The sequence below is a fragment of the Hyla sarda genome, chromosome 8 (genome assembly GCF_029499605.1).
Source record: "Hyla sarda isolate aHylSar1 chromosome 8, aHylSar1.hap1, whole genome shotgun sequence".
In the NCBI taxonomy this organism is placed as follows: Eukaryota; Metazoa; Chordata; class Amphibia; order Anura; family Hylidae; genus Hyla; species Hyla sarda.
In genome coordinates, this window is record NC_079196.1 from 55,841,032 (window position 1) to 55,865,415 (window position 24,384).

The 24,384-nt window shown below is 39.8% G+C and overlaps 1 protein-coding gene across 10 annotated transcripts in view; it reads right to left on the reverse strand.

Annotated features, from left to right (window-relative positions):
• The window catches only part of LOC130285427 (dynein axonemal heavy chain 11-like), a 523,820-nt gene that overhangs the window by 48,790 nt on the left and 450,646 nt on the right, over positions 1-24,384 (reverse strand). For 9 of the 10 annotated variants that reach the window (XM_056536793.1, XM_056536797.1, XM_056536794.1 and 6 more), the window contains 7 exons: positions 22,772-22,894; positions 18,581-18,774; positions 16,587-16,735; positions 14,512-14,639; positions 9,754-9,981; positions 4,759-4,950; positions 3,879-3,998 (listed from right to left, as the gene is read on the reverse strand). In XM_056536793.1, coding sequence (XP_056392768.1) covers positions 3,879-3,998; positions 4,759-4,950; positions 9,754-9,981; positions 14,512-14,639; positions 16,587-16,735; positions 18,581-18,774; positions 22,772-22,894 — 1,134 coding nt within the window. Of the gene's footprint in view, positions 1-3,878; positions 3,999-4,758; positions 4,951-9,753; positions 9,982-14,511; positions 14,640-16,586; positions 16,736-18,580; positions 18,775-22,771; positions 22,895-24,384 lie in introns of those variants that run through there. The other variant, XR_008847325.1, reaches the window with a different exon arrangement.

Here is a 24,384-nt window from a genome sequence, read left to right on the forward strand (position 1 = left end):
CTTTAAATTCTTGTACTTAATATATAATCACTGTTAATTTTATCAAATATAAAAAAGAAATGTCAAATGATCTGCAGAGAAGAAAAATCTGTTACATGTGATAATAGCCAAAGGTGTCATCTGTGTTCCCATGGTTGGTTTATAGCATGTAAAGAGAAAAAAAGAAACAGAGGTGGCGCTATCTAAGTGCCGTTACTGGTGTTGGGTAATATATGTGCAAACTGGAAACGTCAGGTAGGTGAGCGATTAGACTCACCTTTTCGTGTTGCTCAACAAGCACAGTATTGATGATAGCATGTGAGAGTGATACGCACTCAGAAGGTTCCGCGTGGCTGCCTGGCATCCATGCCCGATCATCAAAAGATGGCGGTCCGTAGATACAGTACACGTGTAGAGGGACTCCGAGCCGTCCACTCTAATGGAAAATCAGAAGTTTTTTGGTGCCTCAGAGGATAAGGTTGTTGGTTCCCTAAGCAAGGGATTTTTGGATGTAAAGGATTCAAAGTGCCAAGTGTATTTTTAAACACACTGACGAAGCGAGGGTCCCCTAACGAAACGTGTTGTCTGTATCAACACTTTTTTTTATTATCAATACCAATAAATCAGTGTGTTTAAAAATACACTTGGAACTTTGAATCCTTTACATCCAAAAATCCCTTGCTTAGGGAACCAATGACCTTATCCTCTGAGGCGCCAAGAAACATCCGATTTTCCATTAGAGTGGACGGCTCGGAGTCCCTCTACAAGCTTGGTAATCCTCACAGGCTTCACACACTGGCCACTTTATTAGGTACATCTTGCTAGAAACGGCGCTGGACCCCCTTTTGCGTTCATTCTTTGTGGCATATTTTCCACAAGGTGCTGTAAACAAATTTTGGTCCATATGGACATGATGACATCACACAGTTGCTGCAGATTTGCTGGCTGCACATCCATGATGAGAATCTCCGGTTCCATCACATCTCAAAGATGATCTATTGGATTGAGATCTGGTGACTGTGGAGGCCATTGTCATAGCCTCCGTTTCCTGTTCTTAGCTGACAGGAGTGACCCCCCAAGTGGTATTCTGCTGCTGTGGTCTTCATTTGCTTTAAGATTGGATGTGTACTGCATTCAGAGATGGTATTCTGCAGACCTTGGTTGTAAACAGTGGTTTTTTTTGGAGTTACTGTTGCTTGTCATCTCAAACCTGTCTGCCCATTCTCCTCTGACTTAAACAAGTCATTTTTGTCCACATAACTGCTGCTCATTGGATAAACCCTAAATAGTTGTGCATGAATATCCCAGTAGATTTGCAGTTTGTGAAATACTCAGACCATGCCACATTCAAAGTCACTTAAAAGGGTACTCCCATGGAAAACGTTTTTTTTATTTTTTTTTATTAACTGGTGCCAGAAAGTTAAACATATTTGTAAATTACTTCTATTAAAACATCTTAATCTTTCCAGTACTTTTTAGGGGCTGTATACTACAGAGGAAATGCTTTTCTTTTTGGATTTCTCTTCTGTCACAATCATAGTGTTCTCTGCTTACCTCTGCTGTCCATTTTAGGAACTGTCCAGAGCAGGAGAAAATCCCCATAGCAAACATATGCTGCTCTGGACAGTTCCTAAAATGGACAGCAGAGGTCAGCCGAGAGCACTGTGGTCATGACAGAAGAGAAATCCAAAAAGAAAAGCATTTCCTCTGTAGTATACAGCCCCTAAAAAGTACTGGAAGGATTAAGATTTTTTTTTTTTAATAGAAGTCATTTACAAATCTGTTTAACTTTCTGGCACCAGTTGATTTAAAAAAAAATTAACCGGGAGTACCCCTTTAAATCTTTTTTCTTTCCCATTTTGATGCTCGGGAAGTTATCTTGACCACGTCTACATACCTAAATGCATTGAGTTGCTACCATGTAATTGGTTGATTAGTTATTTGTGTAAATAAGCAATTGATTTAAAGGAGTATTGCAGGATTTGTTTTATTTGACTATGCTACAGGGGCTGAAAAGTTAGTGTATTTCATAATATAGTGTCTGTACCTGTGTTTCATTGTGGTCTAGCAATACGTCTGGGATTTTTGTCCCAAGGTTTATTTTTAACAGCATACATGAGTGTTGTCTCGGGTTTTCCCAGGTTGCAATGCAGCCTGAGACATTACATCCCTAGTCAGGTGATCAGAGGGAGCCTGTCCTTGCTTCAATGGGTGGAGCGACCTCTGGGTGGGAGGAAGATTATTCTGTTTTTGCAACAGCTGAAGGTCAGAAAACACTGATCTATTGCATTGAAGGGATCACAGGTGTGTTTCAATGGGTGGGGTGGCTGATGTGTGGGAGGGAAAAAATGACCTCACACTTACAAACAAGGATTCATGGGATTTGTAGTTTCAAAAGTACCTGTTACCAAATAAACTTTTCTATACTAACTCAGGCTATGTTCCCTAACTACTCCTAACACTTCTCCCACTCTTGCATGTTTCAATGAGGCTCTGTGCAGCTTTCAATGAGGCTTTGTGCAGCTTTCAATGAGGCTCTGTGCAGCTTTCAGTGAGGCTCTGTGCAGCTTTCAGTGAGGCTCTGTGCAGCTTTCAGTGAGGCTCTGTGCAGCTTTCAGTGAGGCTCTGTGCAGCTGTTAATCAAGCTCAGTGCAAAGAAACACTTCCTGAGTTTGGTCTCCTGCCAGGCCGGGAGGAGACAAACTCACTGTATTAATTGTGGCAGGGAACAGAAAAAAGCCACCTAGTGGCTGTTGTTTTAAATATATTTATGTTCATAATTTAAAAAGCAAGTGTTTTGGTAATCTCACAACATAGCCATTTAGCTCTAAAACAAGCGCAGATCCTTCCTAAGCATGTCCATTACTGTCTGGCAGGTAAGTACAAAAATCACCTTATGGTGGATAACCCCTTTAAGTGAGATTCCATCATGAGTAAATTCCACCATGGCGCTACGGTTCTATGCGTCCATATTTAGACAGTTATGTTACTTTAGCTTCCAGTATGGTGTTAAAAAGCTGCCAGAGTCTCTGGATAAAGCACCAGGATTCATAGAGGACAGGAGCCCTGCATTAGTAGCGCCTGCACATGATTTTTCCTAGTTATCACTCCAGTCCTACATTAGACCACACTGACCCTGACAAAAAGGCTGTGAATAGGCAAGAATCAGGGAGGAGACATACTTATACTGGCAGGATGTCTAAGATTCTCCTGTCAATATACATCCTGATAAGAGTGAACATTCGGGGAAATGGTGTTGCTGTACTGACCAGGTAGTGATGCGATAGACTAGTGGTTTTCTTTAACCAGAATGCCTCCAGATGGTTCAAAACTGCAAATCCCAGCATGCCTAGACAGTCTTTGAGTTGTAGTTTTGCACCAGCTGGAAGCACTTTGGTTAGGCAACACTGCTATAGAGAGGAAATCTAGAGTAATATGGGTTGCAAATTTTACTGATGGAGGGGTTAAAAAGTGATGTGAACAGGGCCTAATAACTGAACATGCCCTATAAAAGCTGTGTCTTATAATGAGCCATTTACCTCTGTGGTCATCACATGATCAGGACAGATCATCCTGAAATCTACTCTCAAGAAAGAATTTTGTGCAAATTTACAGCACACATAAAGAGACATTGCCAGTAAAAATGCAGCACTTATTTATGTATGATGATATTCCTGGGGCACTACAAGCCATGTCTATATGTACAATGCTAATTTCTGTCTTAATAAATTCAGTAATATAGGAAGATCAGGTATGCCATTTCCAGCACTATACATGTAAATACAATGCATGTGTCCATGGACGCGCTTGTTATATAGAAGAGAAAAACATGAACCTGAGTGACTCAGATCCCAGAAGAGGGAGCTCTGACTCTGTATTATAATGGGACTCGCAGTTACCTGATCGGGCTGCATGTACTCCTCCAAGTATGCTCGGCACAGTCGTCTGTCCCAGTCGTCAGTGATGTGACCACCATACATAATCTCCCCAAACAGGTAGCGCAGATCTTCCCATGGGACCTGATAGTAGAAACCCTACATTTATTACAGCTCTACACTAGTTTCTTTCTTACAGACTGTCAGACATATTACTGTGATAACACATTGTCAGCGGAGATTCCCATATTACAGATCTGTCCCTCCACTATAAATGTACTGCGACAGTGTATATGTACAGTATATTTTACAACACTGGGAACAGACTGAAATCTTAGAATCATATGAAGGCTTCTCATCAGTGTTATTTATCCACTTAGGATAGATAAAGTTCGAAAACCTTAAAATGTGTAAGATGTTTATTATGTCTTTGTCTTAACTGAGTGAATATAAGGGGGGGGGGGGGCTTCTGTGCTTTGTAATAACTCAAAATTCATTTAATGAAGCAGTTCTGCTTGTAGTTCTACAAAGCTGTACACAATCTGCTGCATTCGATATCTATCTAATTCCTATATTTCATATCGATCTTCCTATGGATAACAAGCTCCTCTTGATTGGCAATAAACTTTACCATTGGTTTGATTTTTTAATGAATCTATCTATCTATCTATTTATCTATCTCATATCTATTTACTATCTTTTTATTTATTTATTTCTTATCTATATCTATCTATCTCGCTCTATTTATCTATGTAATATCTCTCTATCTATATATCTCTCTGATATCTTTATTTATATCTATAGTAACAAACCATATACATTACATATGTTGCAGACACATAACAGATTTTAGAGCTGCTTTATACAACAGCATTAAAGAATAGATCTATATGAGGCACCATACCTGTGAGTTTGCTTCCAGATAGTTGTATAGAACATTCACTGATATTGTGAGGTCTCCAATGTTAAACGGATACTTTCTATTCCACCCCTGGGGGCCAAATTTACGCCGCTCAGCAACACAAGCATGAAAATAGCACAATGAAAAGAAAATGCTCTTAAACTCTTGTTCACGGGTGCACTGGTCAAGGATGTTCTGCAAGAGAGCAAGCAGCATACATTTCTTTACTAACCTGTCTATGACATGTCAATTTTCCCCTTTACATTATAATAACGTGGGCATCTACGGTATCTATTGTATGATTATTGGCTATATAATATTTCTACATCAATAATCCTGTGTGCTTCTGCCTTCTTACCAAGTGAAAGTCAATTGTCCACAATAGCCATAGATATAAATTGTATTGTCATTAAGTTCCCTCAATATGGGAAAATGCTGTAATAAAGTAAATTCAATTACAAACATTCAATTTACAGCTTAAATGTTATTATATTGTACATATCTATCAATCAATCTATTTATCTATCTATCTATTATCTATCTCATTTCTATCTATCTATCTCCTATCTATATATCTATCTATCATCTATCTCATATCTATCTATCTCTTATCTATCATCTATCTCATATCTATCATCTATCTCATATCTATCTATCTTATTTCTATCTCTTATCTATCTATCTATCTATCTAATTTCTATCTCTTATCTATCTATCTATCTATCTATCTCATATCTATTATCTATCTCTCTCATATCTATCTATCTATCTATCTATCTATCATCTGTCTCATATCTATCTATCTCATATCTATCTATGTATCTATCTATCTATCTCATATCTATCAAATTTTCTATCTAATATTTATCTCTTATCTATCTCATATCTATTTATCATCAAATAATACAGTATTTATCTTTTCTACATGTCTATTGCATGTATTTATTTAATCAATATATACAAAGGAAAAGGATTACATTCCAAAGAAGCTAAATCTGTATAAGCAAAGTGACTGTGCCTCTCACGTGAATCATGATTACCCTAGTTTAAAGAAGTTAAAATCAGGACTAAACTGCAAGTACCGGTATATTTACTTCACTGTAAAAATGATTTATCCCCATGGAGGTTTTCCTTGTGTAACAGTACAGAATACAGAGGATGTGATCATATATTATTTAGTGGCCAACAAAAAAATTACTTTAATCATTTTAATGTCCAAATAAAATATAGATCTCTAATTTAATGTTAAAAAATGCAGATCCCCTTGCAAACACAAGGAACTACCCGCACAACTGTTCACCACCTATTAAGAGAAGCTGACAGCAGCGGCGCTCATACTAATCTCCTGGTACAGGCAAATAGTGCGGGGGACGCTGATCACAATGGTCTTTACCATTTCTAAGATATCCCTAAAAATCCTAATGTGGAAATAAGTGTCTTGCTGCACTAGTGGCACTGCTACCCCGCCAGGCTGGTCCCCTAATAAATCTTTATAATATTCCTCTTCTGCACGTAGCTGCTGTGTACTGTGAGATCCCACGCGTGTACACTCAGATCTCCAGCGTGGCTGGGTTGGAGACTTACCGCACATGCGTCGCTTTCACAGCAGAAGCGGTTACATGCAGCAGAGGAATTCTATTAGAGACTATTTATTTGAGGGTGTACATCAGTCTCCAGCCGAGCAGGTGTAGAAGTGCACCAAGGGGCTGGGGATTGCACAAAAGACACCCAATTTCATATTTGAAACAGCACCATGTAGGATACAAAGGTAAAGACCATCATAATCAGCCTCACACGCATTATTCCATGTACCAGTAGGTTATTACTGGTGACATTGCTATTAATTTACCTTTAAGTTAGTATTTACTTGAAGAAACTTTGGCAGCAATAACGGCTTTGAGTTCATTTTAGAATTCAATTACACCTCTCACTCTCACCCATCAAGCTCTCCCTACATCTCCTCCCTTAGCTCTGGCTTCCCGCCCCACCTGTGCTCTATGTTCTGCCAGTGACCTAAGACTAACATATTTCATAGTCTGAACCTTCCAGTTCAGTCTGCAAGACGTTTCTTGTATTGCCCCCATTCTCTCAAATGCAATCAGATTAATTTCCAAAATCCAAAAAAACACAAACCTTTTGCATAAATGGAGTCCTTTGCTTTCATCACCATTTTTCATAATCTCATCCCATCTCTCAACAGTATAGCCATGAAGCATCAATAAGACTGAGGTCTGGGCGGTCACTACGCACTCAAGTATAAAATCATTGCTGTTCTTGTTTTTGGAGTCCTTGTCTTACTGGAAAATAATATACTTCTGGGTATGGAGCCAGCAAGATTTCTTGTCTGTATTTTCCTGTAATTTCCTTTATCTCCTTCACCCTACCCTAGTTAACCAGTTAGCCAGTTGAAGCGCTGAAGTTTTATGAAGAATGGTGAGTGCCCTTAATATTTCCTTTCTATATGGACTTACTACCTTAGTTAACCTTGTTAAAACTTTAAATTGCTCCTTAACCCAATAGTAACACTTAGAGGGGTACTCTGGGGGGAAACTTTCCTTTTAAATGGACACTGTCAGATAAAAAAAACTTTTGATATATTGTAAAGCATGCAAAACCAATAGGTTTTACAATTGCTTTCATTAGAAAATTTTCAGTGTTTCATACTGAAAAATCCAGTTAAACAACTGCCCCCCCCTGCCTGCTTGGACACATACTAGCCCTGATGTGTCCATGCGTCATCACCTATGTCATGGACACAATTCCTTGATTGACAGCTGTTAGTGCAAGGCTCACAGCTGGAGGAAAAATACTTTCACTGTCAGCTTGTGTCCCGATGCGGTCAGTGAGGACAAGCTGTGAGTTGTAGTTTTGCTAATGCTAGGGGAGATGTGAGCAGACAGCATACTGAGAGAGGGGGCGGAGACCTGCACAGTGAGGCCACGCCCCCTCCCTTTGAGAGGAAGTCAGACTAGAGAGCTAAATTAAAAGTGTAATAAAAAAATTAATAAGCGTGATAGACACATAAAAATTAGATGTACATGGTCTGGATTAGGTAATATATATATATATATATATATATATATAAAAAAAAAAAAAATTTGTTGGATCTGACAGGTACGCTTTAAATGAACTGGTGCCAGAAAGTTAAACAGATTTGTAAATTATATGAAGAGAAAATATATAACCAATCCTTCCAGGATTTTACCCCGAAGGGTACACAATGAATGCAAATATAGTATAGAGAAATTTCAATTGATATAGATTTTATTAAACATGTATAAAACAATTAATAAAATTGTATGAAATTATTCTAATCCTGGCACAGATATATAAAGGTGAACAATCCACTGGGCCCTAGTGGTATTGATCACCAAAATGGAAAGACTTGATTCTAACAATTTAACCTAGACGCGTTTCAGGGTCCTTTTGCTAAATAGCATGACCCTTTCTTCAGTAGGAAAAATACAGAATAATACAGAATACACATTCTGTATTTTTCCTACTGAAGAAAGGGTCATGCTATTCAGCAAAAGAACCCTGAAACGCGTCTAGGATAAATTGCCGCACCTTGTTACACATCGTTGGTGTGAACCTGGCACAGAGACTTGCTACACATTGGAAATATCCACCACTGAAGCTGTAGTCCGACCTGGACTCATACCACGATTTCTTACTAACCTGAACCTGCTGGGAAATATCCATCCTCCACCCGCCCTGAGAAAACACCTTTCTCCATCATCATCCACCACGAGGGACGCCAGCGCTGCGCCCGCCCTGCAATACCACCACAGGAGCAGCATGGAGGCCACTGGGGACGTTGTGCCAAACGTACCCCTGCATAATTCGAACTTTGCACGAGTGACAGCCCTGTGCCAGCGCAGCCGGCGTATGGTGGACGGAGATAACAACAAGCGCCAGGAGCGGGTGAGACACACTGTGACAGCAGCATCTAACACAGACCAGTAAGCCTGTACTAGTCAATAGACTGATAAAATCAACTGTACAAGTGTATACACTACTGGTCCATCTATTCATCACTAAGATATTTCATCAGCTCCACCAGAAAAGGACTCAATCCCCTTTTTCCAGACCGGTATATATTTTTCAATAATTTTTTATATTTTTTTTACATTTTTTTACATATATTCTTCTAATAATTTTTTCCATCATACATGATTGTTAGAATCAAGTCTTTTCATTTTGGTGATCAATACCACTAGGGCCCAGTGGATTGTTCACCTTTATATATCTGTGCCAGGATTAGAATAATTTTATACAATTTTATTAATTGTTTTATACATGTTTAATAAAATCTATATCAATTGAAATTTCTCTATACTATATTTGCATTCATTGTGTACCCTTCGGGGTAAAATCCTAGAAGGATTGGTTATATATTTTCTCTTCATATTATTTATTTCCGGCCTCGGATTGTAGATTTGTGAGCTGCACACATTCTTTCCTTTTTTACAGATTTGTAATTTACTTCTATTTAAAAATCTTAAATAGAAGTAATTTACAAATCTGTTTAACTTTCTGGCACCAGTTCATTAAAAAAAAAAAGTTTTCCCCCGGAGTACCCCTCTAAGTGTTACTAATGGATTAAGAAGCAATTTAAAGTTTTAACAGTTTTAAATTCTTTTCTTTTTGAATTTCTTTTTTGTCCTGTCCACAGTGCTCTCTGCTGACACCTGTGTCTGTGTCAGGAACTGTCCAGAGCAGCATAGGTTTCTCCCATCTCCTATATAGCTTATCTGGTGGAATACTGCTAGGTGCGTACATTTATTTTTTCTTATGTAAGAGGGTAGGGTCTAGAAACTGTGGACATGCATACCTGACAATTGTTTTACAGCCCATAATATAAACATTTTTAAATGTATTTCTGATCCTGCTAGCCAGAGATACATGTAACATCATTCCGAATGCAGGGACAAGAAAACACTCTTATAGAGTCAAACTGCTCTTTAAGTACTCTACTTTATGTAAGGTTTTACCGACCTGATCGAAATTATCCAGAGCAGCATGCAGATTTGCCAGCATTCCAGTTGGAGGTTCATTGGTTATTTTGATAGCATTTTCCAGGATTCCTTGCGGGATGATGTGTTCCTTGGGCGTTGGGGCTGGTTCAGCACTCATGAACACGCGGTAGTCGGGGTGACTTCTATCACCATTCTTTTCTAAAAGGTTTTCTAAAGTGCTTAACCATTTGGCTACTAGATGAATGTTCTGTAAAGAGAGACTTAATTCAATATCATAAGACATATTTTATTAGAACATTTAACAGCAAATTCCAGCTGTTTTATGTAGTGAAGATTTAAGTTTAAAGATAGTGTTGTATGTGCCGTATTTTGCTGCTGCACATTTTTCTACCTACTGAAGTCAATGAGAAGCAAAATACACAGCTGATTTTGCTACCTATTGACTTCAAATTACACAACAGCAAATACGCAGCAAAATACGACATGTGTAACCCTACCCTAAAGGGGTTGTCCAGTGATAGAAATAACCTGCGTATGATTACAAAAAGTATAATACTGCAACTTACATATATAATGTTATTAGGCATACTGCATAGAGACATCACGCCACGCTCTCTAAATGCAAAGCTCCAATCCCTGCTCCCCCCTACCCTCCTGTCTGCTCTGGAAGAGACCAGTGATGTAAAGGGGAGCTTATATTACTGCTCAGTAGAGTAATGACTCTTTAGATAAGGCAGCAGAAGGTGTTCTTAGTCACAGTAATTTCTGTCAGAACAGGATTACTGCAATCTTATCTAAAGAGTCATAAATATAATGAGCAGTAATACGAGTTCCCCCATTTCTATCACTTGGTCTCATCCCTTGCAGACAGGAGGGAGCAAAGATGGAGTACACTGCATTCAAAAGTGTGACATGATGTCACAGCTACAAGCCAGACATTTCAGCTGATATGGAGAGATCTGTGCAGTATAGCTTATATTATATTAGTAAGTTGCTTTATCATACTTTTATACACCATACACAGGTTGTTTCTTTTGCCAGAAACAGTGAAACCTCTCCAAAAGACCTCCTTATCCAGACCAGACTTAGTGTGACAGGTTATCAGTCATCTGCATAGTAAATTAAAAGATATGTATTAAAGCAGATCTCTAAAATATTATACAGCTTTACTGTACTTCCAAATGATATATATTTATAAAATTCTTGATATTTACAAACTAATTGCACATTCATAGATACAATACACACTTTCTCATGTGTTAACTTCCTATACCTATCTTCATTAGCAGAAAACAGATACATTTAGGTTAAGAGAAAATAGGGGAATTTATGCTAAGAGACATGTGCAATAGGCACGGAGAATGTATATTTTAGCTAGGAAAGACATGGCAGACAGGTAGAGGGTAGAAAAACTAGGCAGATTATATAAGAGAGTAAACAGTCGCGAGAGAGATGACACTGGAGAAGCAAGTGCAGTCTGTATTAGGAAGAAATGTCCCAGAGATTTTGTGATTAATAGGAGACTGGACACATGACCATGCTGCAGGATCTATTTAGACTCAGTATAGCCCTGAAAGGGACAGTCGTCACTTGTCTAGGCTAGTTTCCTTTTATGTCCAGAAGATTTTTGAAAGACATATCTTAAAAAAATTAAGTAAAAAATAAATAAACCCCTGCCAATCATACACAAAACAGTGGAAACATTATAGTTTAAATTTTAAGATGTTTTACTTTGAGTTATAAAAAAAAAAAAAAAAAAAAATTGGAACAGTAAAAAAAATTACATTAAATTACATTGAAAGCAAATAATACATATCTTTAAATTTAACCCCTTGGGGACTCAGCCTATTTTCACCTTTAGGAATTTTTGCATTTTAATTTTTTCCTCATCACCTTCTAAAAATCATAATGCTTTCAATTTTGCACATAAAATTCGCTATGATGGCTTATTTTTTGCGCCACCAATTCTACTTTGCAGTGACAGTCATTTTACTCAAAAATCCACGGCAAAATGGAAAAATAATTCACTGTGCGACAAAATTGAAGAAAAAATTTCATTTTGTAAATTTTTTTTTATTTTTTTCCGCGTACGGGCCGGTATGAGGGCTCATTTTTTGTGCCGTGTTCTGAAGTTTTTAACGGTACCATGTTTGTATTGATCAGAATTTTTGATCGCTTTTTATTCATTTTTTCATGATATAAAAAGTGACCAAAAATACGCTATTTTGGACTTTGGAATTTTTTTGCGCATACGCCATTGACTGTGGGATTTAATTAACGATATATTTTTATAGTTCGGACATTTCCACATGCGGCGATACCACATATGTTCATTTTTATTTATTTATTTTTTTAATGGGTGAAGGGGGGTGATTCAAACTTTTATTAGGGAAGGGGTTAAATGACCTTTGTTAACTTTTTTTCCCCACTTTTTTTTTGCAGTGTTATAGCTCCCATAGGGACCTATAACACTGCACACACTGATCTCTTATGCTGATCAGTGAGATAGGGGCTTGATTGCTCAAGCCTGTAGATCAGGCTTGGAGCAATCAAACCCCGATCGGACGCCGCAGAGAGAGGTAAGGAGACCTCCGTCTGCGTCCCAGCTGATCGGAACATCACGATTTTATCATGATGTCCCGATCAGCCCGACTGAGCTGCCGGGAACCGTCAACTTTGACCACCGCGTCTGAAGGGTTAATAGCGTGCGGCACAACGATCGGTGCCACACGCTGTTAGCCCAGGGTCCCGGCTATGAATAGCAGCCAGGACCGACCCGGTGTGATGGGGGGTCACGGCGTGACCTCGTTTTAAACACCGGTACCGGGCTCAGGGCGTACAGGTATGCTCTGAGTCCTTAAGGATCGGGGATGCAGGGCGTATGTATACGCCCTGCATCCCCAAAAGGTTAAAACGGCTCAGGCAAGATGGCAGCCCCCATAATAATGTACATAAAAGTAAATAAATAAAAAATGTTATCAAAAAATCAAAACTGATTGGAAGAAAAAGAACATGTTTATAGGTGATACATTCCTTTTAAGGCCCAGAATGCATCCAAGAGTAAGGGCAAATAAATTTCCTATAATGCCTACAACATTTTACTATATGTATTTTTGCATTTTTGCATCCACAATGTTAATGGCAATTTTAGATTATAGTTCTAGCGGAAAAATAGTGACATTGTTCTTAAAAAGTACCTGTCACTAAATAAACTTTTCTAAATAACTCAGGCTATGTTCCCTAACTACTCCTAACACCCCCCCCCTTAAAAAATGTTTAAGAGCTTTAAAAACCTATTTATCTTACCTCTTTCCTTGCTCACATAGTGTGAGCTGCTGGCAGGAGGATGTGGGCGTACCCCAGCAGGTCCTACGTCACTGAAGCCTACTGGGGGGACTGCTTCCACCCTCACTTCAGAGCCCTGCTTGTCCTCAGTGTACAGAGCATCGCTTGTCCTCAGTGTACAGAGCCCTGCTTGTCCTCAGTGTACAGAGCCCTGCTTGTCCTCAGTGTACAGAGCCCTGCTTGTCCTCGGTGTACAGAGCCCTGCTTGTCCTCAGTGTACAGAGCCCTGCTTTTCCTCAGTGCACAGATCCCTGCTTGTCCTCAGTGTACAGAGCCCTGCTTGTCCTCAGTGTACAGAGCGCCGCTTGACCTCAGTGCACAGAGTCCTGCTTGTCCTCAGTGTACAGAGCCCTGCTTGTCCTCAGTGTACAGATCCCTGCTTGTCCTCAGTGCACAGAGCCCTGCTTGTCCTCAGTGCACAGAGCCCTGCTTGTCCTCAGTGTACAGAGCCCTGCTTGTCCTCAGTGTACAGAGAGCCGCTTGTCCTCACTACACAGAGCCCTGCTTGTCCTCAGTGTACAGAACCCTGCTTGTCCTCAGTGTACAGAGCGCAATTGTCCGCAATGTATAGAGCCCTGCTTGTCCTCACTGCACAGAGCGCATCTTGTCCTCAGTGCACAGAGCGCCACTTGTCCTCAGTGTACAGAACACTGCTTGTCCTCAGTGTACAGAGCCCTGCTTGTCCTCACTGCACAGAGCGCCACTTGTTCTCACTGCACAGAGCCCCGCTTGTCCTCAGTGTACAGAGCCCCACTTGTCCTCAGTGTACAGAGCCCTGCTTGTCCTCAGTGTACAGAGCCCTGCTTGCCCTCAGTGTACAGAGCCCTGCTTGTCCTCAGTGTACAGAGCCCTGTCGGGTATGGGTGTGAGCACAGCGCTCCCACCTATCTGATTGACCAGCGGGGAGCTGCACTGAGCACGTCACGTGCTCAGCCAGCGCTGCGATTTCAGGCTCACTGCCAGGCCGGCGTGAGTCTGAAATCAATGAAAAAGCTTGCGGCCAGGGACTTCTAGGGAGACCCCCTAGTGGCCACATTTCATCAAAATGAAAATACACATAAAAGGAAGCATTTTTTTAAAATTTAATCCAATGACAAAGTTTTTCTTTATACAATCAACTCTAACATATCAAAAAAATTTTTTTAATGAAAGGTACTCTTTAACTTAAATCGGTCCCTACTGTTTAAATTTCTCCATTTAATAATAACACTGGAGCACAATGTGGGGCCAGACTCGCCATCAAAAATAAAATAAAAAAATACTTCTTTCAATCAGAACGAGATAGCTGGAGAGTGTAGTTAAAGAAAACATAGTTGGACATATACCCAATTTCACTCCACAAAAGCATCTCATAGAGGCACAGATTATTTTTGTAAAAGTGCTGTTTCATAGCTTGGCAATGGAGCACTTCTATAACACTGAATCTGCTTACTTGAAGTATAACCCAATGGCCTTCTTTTGATGCCTTTTCCATTGCTATTTCTGCTATAACTTCCTGCCCTTGACCCAGAGAGATATTGTGAAGTTTTCCTGCTTCAATGGTAAATCCAAGTCTGTCACCTATACAGAGCAGGCAATAATGTCAGCCACATCAAATGATTGGGAAAAAATAGGAAAAACAACATTTATCAGAATTACTGTTGACTAAATGGTTAAAACAATTACCGTAACTGCAATATGTAGACACATATTAAGAAAATAACAGTACATGTGTGTGTGTGAATGTTTGCTACCAGTATTATAAGCAGATTGGTACTTCTTGAATGCTGAGGAATACAATGTCCTTAAATGAGTTTTCTACTTATGAAACCTATTTTCACCCGCCTAATACAATATCTATAAATAAAGTTATTTTACTACTGTTCTGTGATATTTCATGTCTTTCTTCTGCTTCTTATGCAAACTGCCTATATTTATTTTCTTACTTCCTGTCTCTTTCTTACTTCCTGTCTAGGGCACAATCTGTCATGGACTTCCTGTTCCTGCTCTGAACTCTAACCCATAATTTAACCAACTCAATCTCCATTCCACTAGGGGGGAGGCTCCTATGGGTAGGATTATAATGAAGAATATGTAATGGAAGGGAGAGAGACCTGGTTGAATTTCCAGCTTGAGTGTACAGCAAAAACAGGTAGTCCACTACAGGATGTACACTAGACAGGAAATTGGGCAAGAAAGCAGAGAGTTTCCATCAGATGGAAAAGAAAAGCATAAAAGACCACCAAAAGGTAGTAAAGTAAATTTATTTATCAGTTTATTTACTAAAAAGTTGAAAATAGGTTTCATTATTGTAAAGACGTATGGGGGCTTTTTAATATTTCAATGTTTTTTGTTATTGCTAATTTCCATATTAGCCCCAGTCGCAGGGAGAATACGGCCCCCTGACACAAACCGTCTGTACATTTTTATATATCTTCATTGTGGTTGGAACTTTGTCTTTTTTATGCAGAGCTCCAAATCCCTTCATGTTCATAGATTACAAAACACATGTGGCCATTAGCTACAACTAATTAGAAGGCGCTAACCATAAACAGTTTGTTTACTGAACTCATAAGCTGCCTCCAGTGGCAGTGGCAGATAGCCATCCGATGCACTCCAAAGTTATCCTCCCCTTAGCTCTACTGTAGCTATCTTACATACTTAAACAGAGAACACAGCTGGGACACCTCTGTATAAATAATGGGGGTCCCAAATATTGTACTGATCATGAGGGGAACCAATGCATTGTTTGTAACTTAGAGTTGTGGTTTTAAAGCAGTTACTAAGTCATAGAATAAGGACTATTGCCCACTGATTATTGATCCAATGGCGCAGAATCTGTTTAAGGGAAAACTTTCATCAGTACTACTCGCATTAACCTGTTGGTACAGGGGTGTAGTGCAAATGACACTGATGATAACCATACTCACCTGTCCCCGTTCCGTGGTCCTGTTGTTGCGCTATCTTGCTCTGTATCTCCAGATCAGAGAAACAGCTGCGATGGCATCAGGAAGCCCCGTCCATCCTCCAACCCTGCCAAATCCTCTGGAACGGAAGATACAGAACAAGATAGCGGGACAACGGGACCACATCAGTGTCACCCGCACTACACACCTGTACCAACAGGTTAATGCGGGTAACACCGATGACAGTTTTACTTAAAATATCAAAACAATCTATAGGATCATAACCCTCAAATATACATGGCTGTTATCTGAAAAATACATATCAACTTGATGTATTATGAATACAAGCTACCCTCTAATAAAGCCTGGTTGATAGATTTACTGCTACAAATAGTCATTAGCAGTTCACATGGGTGATCTGGTGATGGTAAGCTGTTCTTTGTTTCTAAGGTTATTTGTTGAAAGAGAGCAAACTGCAATATTCTATTTATTAAAAGCTCCTTATAATGTATTCATTAAATCATTAACACACAAAGATGTATTATCTCTGCTGCTCTGCAATTATATAAAACAATAACAACGCAGACCAAAAATATAATAGTAAAGCATTGTTAGGTCCTACCCAATGTTTCTACATCTTTCAGTGGATCAACTCCTGGAGACAAGATGAAGACGATAGCAGTAGATGGCCCACTCTCTTGGAAGGACTTTGCAAAGTCTGTTTTACGTCGCTCCACATACATGGATCCAAGTTTCTCTTCCACAAAGTTCCTGAATAATAAAATTTTTACTGTTAAATGTATTATGCTGTACATTGTATCAAAGTAGAAACAAGTTGTCCGCATTATCATTAAACCTTAAAGTATAAAGTAAGTATTGGTCTTAAAGGGGTTCAACCATGAACATTTATCAGTTAACCACAGTATAAGTGATGAGTTTGGGATTCATGGAGGTCCAGTGCCTTTAAAGGAGATCTGCAGCGGTATATAACTTACCCCCTATCCGCAGGATAGGGTATGTGTTTGATCGTGGAGGGTCTGACCATTGGGACCCCTCTCGATCTCCCATAGAGGGACCCAGCACTGCCGCAGCTCTTCGTGGCTAGTTTGGAGGTTACCTGCCCATTTAGGGGTAGGTAACCCTGACTGTGAGGAACAGCAGGGGTTAAGAGAGAGCCCAGTATAGTTTCCCCCCTCCCCTGCTTTCCCAGTTGGTTGGAGGAGAATAGTAGGATACGCTCAGGATATATTTAGGTCCTTCCCTCCCCCTGGTGATTCCTTTTGGACTCATCAGCGCTCCAGGAAGGTAGCTTCCCTCCCTCCCTTTGTTTGTATTACTTTTGTATTTGGTTTTGGCCTTGAACCTTGTTGTGGGGTTCGTGGTCTTTTGTTACCCCTTTAAAAAAAAATTGTATATTTTACTTTCTGATATATTTTATACTATAAAAAAATAATTTGAAATATTTAACTTTACTGGCACTTTTACTTTGTGTTGCATTTTCTGTCCTTTGGCGGTCAATGCCTATTGTCTACTGATGTTTGTTCTTGCTTTGTCTATTGTTTTCTTTCTGTTTGCAAGTCACAGCTGGCCTGATGAGCGGAGAGGTGAAGTGTGATGGCCGTAGGCACAGTTGCCCGCCGGGAGTCTGGCAAACCGCTGCGGCTAAAGTCGGTACAGTAAAAGGTTGTTGCAATGCAGTGGTTATAAAGTTATTTATTATGTTTATTTAATAAATTGAGCTGTGACCACCACCCAGCCCAGTAAAAGAATACGATGAGTCTGTCGTTATTGGGAAAAGTGGGGGGAGGGCTTATGATGTGGGTAGGTGAAGAGTGTTCCAGGCAGTCTTTGTGTCGTTGACCTCACTAAGAGGTGGGCAGACACATCCCCTCCATACAGCTCTATGGAAGAGGCGGGGATGCACAAACGCTACATCTCCACCTCTCCCATAGAGATACATGGAGGGGCGTGTCGGCCGCGGCATCATGCTGCGGCCGACAAGCCTCGTGCATGGGGAGAGCAGGGGGTCCCTGCAGATAGGGGATAAGTTATACACCACTGCAGATCTCCTTTAAGCCTTAGGGATCATAAGAACAGGGATCAAAACAATATGAATATGTGGAAGTATAGTAAAGGTCAAGAAAAGCTAAGAGTTTACAGTTATTTTCATTCACCAACTGTAATCTATGTATTCCCAAAATACTATTTACCACTTTTCACATGGGAGCTGAGGTCAAGGGTGTGTGGATGCTGAGACCCCCACCGATGGTTAGAACGAGCAGGGAGAAGCGCTCAGCCAAGTATTTCTCTCTGTCTCTACATTGTAGGAGATGGATTATAGAGAAAGTCTATGGAACACATCTACTGCAGCGATAAGATAGACAGAGAGAGAAGTGCTTAGCTAAGCACTTCTTCCATCTTTTTCTAGCAACCAGTTAGGGTCTAAAAACCCAGACCCTGACCAATCACATATCAAATATTTTTTATATGACAGTGACTTTTTAAAAATGTTGATCTTTTCTTGAAATGTTAATGGATTAAAAAAGCTTTACAGATACAAATTTACAGTAATCGCTATTGTGTACACTGAGAATGTAAGGATGTTTGTTAATATACCTGACAGCATAAGTCATCCGGTCGGGTCTCAGAGCGCGCATTATTATCATTTTCTGGAGGGAACTCTTATTTTTCCATTCTTGTGGTAGACGCTCTCTTTCAGGGCATTCAGATTCAATTACTCTTTTCCATCGTTTTGGGGATCCCTCAATGTCTCTGTCCAGACCTCGAAATTCATCCATGAAGCTCATTGTCTGTACAGTAAAGCATGAACATGTATTGGATCTTTGTGTATGCTACTTACCCAAAGTATATTCCTTCTAGAAAATGTGCTGGAGACTATTAGGACTCATTCACACTATGAAATATCCGTCCCTAAGAAATTCTGTGCACAGGTGCTAGGACCGATTGGATCGGCGCCTTCATCATCGAAAGCAATGCATACGATGGCGGATCATGTTCATTCTTTTGGCTAGTCCAGAATTTGAATTAACAGTGAGCACGATACAACAGAATCTCATTGAAAACAATGGGAGGCTACTGCACCGGAATTTCCAAGCGGAATTTCTCCTCTTGGAAATTCTGTAATGGGAATGCACCCTTATGTATTATGTCTATTTCAATCAAAAGTATTTCTTATTCATTTTCATCTGACTTGGGTGACAGTTGTGTCTACTAAACATCTACATAGTGAAATAGTGGAAAGATAAGTTGAACGATCTAAGGTGATTTCTATTGTTTTCCTTGTGAAAAACTGTTGCTTGAGTCTGCTATCTGCGTTCTAACTTATACTTGAAAATCTGGACGTATGTTTAAAATGACTTTCCATCTTTTAAAAGGGTACTCCAGTGGAATTTTTTTTCTTTAAATCAATTGGTGCCAGAAAGTTAAACAGATTTGTAAATTACTTCTATAAAAAAATCTTAATCCTTCCAGTACTTATCAGCTGCTGTATAATACAGAGGAAGCTCATTTCTGTTTGAATTTATTTTCTGTCTGTCCACAGTGCTCTCTGCTGACACCTCTGTCCATGTCAGGAACTGTCCAGGGTAGGAACAATTCCTCATAGCAAACCTCTCCTGCTCTGGACAGTTCCTGACATAAACAGAGGTGTCAGAAGAGAGCACCGTGGACGGACAGAAAATAACTTTCTCTGTATTATATAGCAGATGATAAGTAGTGAAAGGATTAAAGGGGTACTCCGCTGGAAAACGTTTTTTTTTTTTTCAAATCAACTGGTGCCAGAAAGCTAAACAGATTTGTATTTACTTCTATTTAAAAAAAAAAACTAAAAACATAACCCTTCCAGTACTTCTCAGCTGCTGTATACTACTGAGGAAGTTCTTTTCTTTTAGAATATCCTTTCTGTTTGACAACAGTGCTCTCTGCTAACACCTTTGTCCATGTCAGGAACTGTCCAGAGCAGGAGAGGTTTGCTATGGGGGTTTTCTTCTACTCTGGACAGTTCCTTAAATGGACAGAGGTGTCAGCAGAGAGCACTGTGGTCAGACAGAAAGGAAATCCAAAAAAGAAAAGAACTTCCTGTGGAGCATAAAGCAGCTGATAAGTACTGGAAGGATTAAGATTTTTAAATACAAGTAATTTACAAATCTGTTTAACTTTCTGCCACCAGTTGATAATTTTTTTTTCCAGTGGAGTACCCCTTTAAGATTTTTTTAATAGAAGTAATTTACAAAGCTGTTTAACTTTCTGGTACCAGTTGATTTAAAAAAAATAAAAATAAATGTTTTCCACCGGAGTACCCCTTTAACACCATATTCAGGTGCATTGTCTTTATTTACAGTATATTTATAAAGATCAAAGTTATGTTTCCGGAAATATACAACTACAGATTCCGGCATAACCATAAGCATAGAGATAAATAATACAATTCTGGTTGCCTGCCGCCATCACAAGGTAAACCTGTATGTTATATTTGTAAGCTCCTAAGCTCCCTCTATGCCAGTGGGTGCAGATACCCAGAAATTAATAAGCACAACATGGGAAGCAGTGTTTTTCAGATTTTTTTTCCCTACTTGTCCCATCTGTCAATTTTTGTCTGCAAAAAAGGTTACAGACAATTTTAGATCTCTCTGTAGTAAAAACTAGAATCCCCTCAGTCCTACAAAAAACATATATTAAAGGGGTACTCCGGCACTTAGACATCTTATCCCCTATCCAAAGGATAGGGGATAAGATGCCTGATCGCTGGGGACCCCCGGGATCTCGGCTGCAGCACCCACCTCAACGGCTTCCGGCAACGCTGGAGGCTTCGGATCCCGACCACGCGAGCGAAAGAGCGTGACGTCACGACTCCACCCCCGTGTGACATCACGCTCCGCCCCTCAATGCAAGTCTATGGGAGGGGGTGTGACGGCTTAGGCTTGCATTGAGGGGGCGGAGCGTGACATCACACGGGGGCAGAGCCGTGACGTCACAACGCTCCGGCCCCGTGATCGACAGTAATCAGACCCGGAGTGAACACACTCCAGGGACTGATTTTAACGGGGTGCGGCGTGCAAGATCACGGGGGTCCCCAGCGGTGGGACCCCGCGATCAGGCATCTTATAATGTCTAAGCGCCCGAGTACCCCTTTAAACATTTCAATGCTATAGCTTTGACCTTCATTGTATCTACATTTGCTCACATGAACTTATTACTTTTAGAAAAATAAAGGTTCAAAGGTGAAGGAAGGATCGGAGAGATGACATTCAGAAAATTCTACCACAATTGTATGTTTATAGCCAGCTTTACCCTTCTATGCGTCAATAGGATTTACTGAGAAAACACCACCAGTCTTTGTATCTAGATCCCTTCTCACAGCAGGCAATTCTCAGAATAAGATGTTCTTAGTTATTACACAAATCACTATGTATTACAGCTCAGGGCTGGAAAAAGTATTGAGCAGATGTCTTTGAAACACAAGACTGGATGCAACATGTCCCTTAGGCTGGGTTCACACTGTGGAATTTCTGGGCAGAATTTCTGCCGGAGATTGAACCGGCGGCGCTAGGACCGAGCAGACTACATTGCTGCCCCCATAGACTGCAATGCATTTCTGGGTGGATCTTTTAGGAGATCTGCTCAGAAATGCATTGCCATCTATGGGAACGGCAATGTAGTCCGCGCGATCCTAGTGCCGCCGGCTCGATCTCTGGCAGAAATTCTGCCCAGAAATTCCACAGTGTGAACCCAGCCTTAGGGTCTATTCACATGGCGGAATTCTGCCTCAAATTAATGCCCATAGACTTCTAAGGGATTTCGCACTCCCATTCACATTTCTGAAATTCCGCAAGTGTGAATGGGACTACGGAATCCCATAAAAGTCTATGGGCTTTAATTTGAGGCGGAATTCCGCAAGCAGAGATTCTGCAGTATGAATAGACCCTTAGACTTCAATTCAAAGAGCTACTCACATGCATGTCTCTTAGAGGGACAGTATATACTCTACCCATATAAAGAGTTCCCTTAAATGGGTACTCCCGTGGAATCAACTGGTGCCAGAAAGTTAAACAGATTTGTAAATTACTTCTTTTAAAAAATATTAATCTTTCCAGTACTTTTTAGGGTCTGTATGCTACAGAGGAACTGGTTTTCTTTTTGGAACACAGAGCTCTCTGCTGACATCATGACCACAGTGCTCTCTGCTGACATATCTGTCCATTTTAGAAACTGTCCAGAGCAGGATAGGTCAGCATGTCAGATGTCATCAGAGAGCACTGTGGTCATGATGTCAGCAGAGAGCTCTGTGTTCCAAAAAGAAAACCATTTCCTCTGTAGTATTCAGCAGCTAATAAGTACTGGAAGGATTAAGATTTTTTTTTAATAGAAGTAATTAACAAATCTGTTTAACTTTCTGGCACCAGTTGATTTAAAAAAAAAAAAGTTTTCCACGGGAGTACCCCTTTAACCTGTGGACAACTAGTCAACTAGTTTTCCAGCTCTGGTAGCAATTAAAGTAAATTGATGGTAAAACCAAGACCTTGGAGGAGGCCCTCTAGGCACCCAATTTGGTTGAGGCCCCCAGGCACATACCCCTTGCTCCCTTCCTATACTGTGGCCCTGTGTTTATTCTAGAGAGGCATTGGTATATTCTGACATCAATGCCAATTATTTTAATAAAAGTATGCTAGCATGTAACTCTGTAATATCGCTGGAACTTTCTCTTCTCTAGACGAACTTGTAAGGAAACGTATATATATTTTTTTGAACTATGAGAAAATGTACTGCACCCAATTTAAGAAAACGTACCTTAATAGCGCTCCATGCTGAATTTGAAAGAAAGTCCAATGGACTATTATAGATATGGTCAATGTTAAAGCGAAGTAAGAAGTCAAGCTCTTGAATAGAAATTTCTTTATTCATTATCAAAAGCTGAAAAAAAGGTGAAAAATAGTTTGAAAACTGCAGTTCAATAACTAGAATGCAAAGTGTAAAGACTGTCACAAGTTCATGTCAGACATGACGCGCTTGTGTACATTAAAGCCAACCTCTTTCTACTTTGTTGGATCGGCTAATGCATCAGCTGAAGGGCAAGCAAAGAGTTCACCATGTCTGAGCCGTGGAGCTGTCAGCAATGATGAAATGTAAGGGTGCAATGTCTTCTCTATGGAAAACACACTGATTCTCACTGTCACAGCAGCTGGATATATATTAGATAATAGAGTTTACATAGAAACAGATTTAAATCACTAATATTTAACGTAGAGGAACACATTATGTCATATGTTATACTGCATAGCATGTTATCTATGGTTTAAGTTTACTATGAAATTTATCATAGAAACCTAGAATGTGTCGGCAGATAAGAACCATTTAGCCCATCTAGTCTGCCCAATATTCTGAATACTATGAATAGTCCCTGGCCCTATCTTATATGAAGGATAGCCTTATGCCTATCCCTATCTTATATGAAGGATAGCCTTATACCTATCCCTATCTTATATGAAGGATAGCCTTATACCTATCCCATGCATGTTTAAACTCCTTCACTGTATTTGCAGCGACCACTTCTGCAGGAAGGCTATTCCATGCATCCACTACTCTCTCAGTAAAGTAATACTTCCTCATATTACTGCAGAAACCTTTGCCCCTCTAATTTAAAACGATATCCTCTTGTGGTAGTTTTTCTTCATTTATATATGTTATTCTCCTTTACCGTGTTGATTCCCTTTATGTATTTAAAAGTCTCTATCATATCCCCTCTGTCTCTTCTTACTTCCAAGCTATACATGTTAAGGTCCTTTAACCTTTCCTGGTAAGTTTTGTCCTGCAATCCATGTACTAGTTTAGTAGCTCTTCTCTTCTCATATTAACCCCTTAACCCCTTAAGGACTCAGGGTTTTTCCGTTTTTGCACTTTTGTTTTTTCCCCCTTACCTTTTAAAAATCATAACCCTTTCAATTTTCCACCTAAAAATCCATATTATGGCTTATTTTTTGCGTCGCCAATTCTACTTTGCGGTGACATTAGTCATTTTACCCAAAAATGCACGGCGAAATGGAAAAAAAAACTCATTGTGCGACAAAATCGAAAAAAACCCCGCCATTTAGTAACTTTTGGGGGCTTCCGTTTCTACGCAGTGCATATTTCGGTAAAAATGACACCTTATCATTATTCTGTAGGTCCATACGGTTAAAATGATCCCCTACTTATATAGGTTTGATTTTGTCGCACTTCTGGAAAAAATCATAACTACATGCAGGAAAATGTATACGTTTAAAAATGTCATCTTCTGACCCCTATAACTTTTTTATTTTTCCATGTATGGGGCGGTATGAGGACTCATTTTTTGCGCCGTGATCTGAAGTTTTTATTGGTATGATTTTTGTTTTGATCTGACTTTTTGATCACTTTTTATTCAT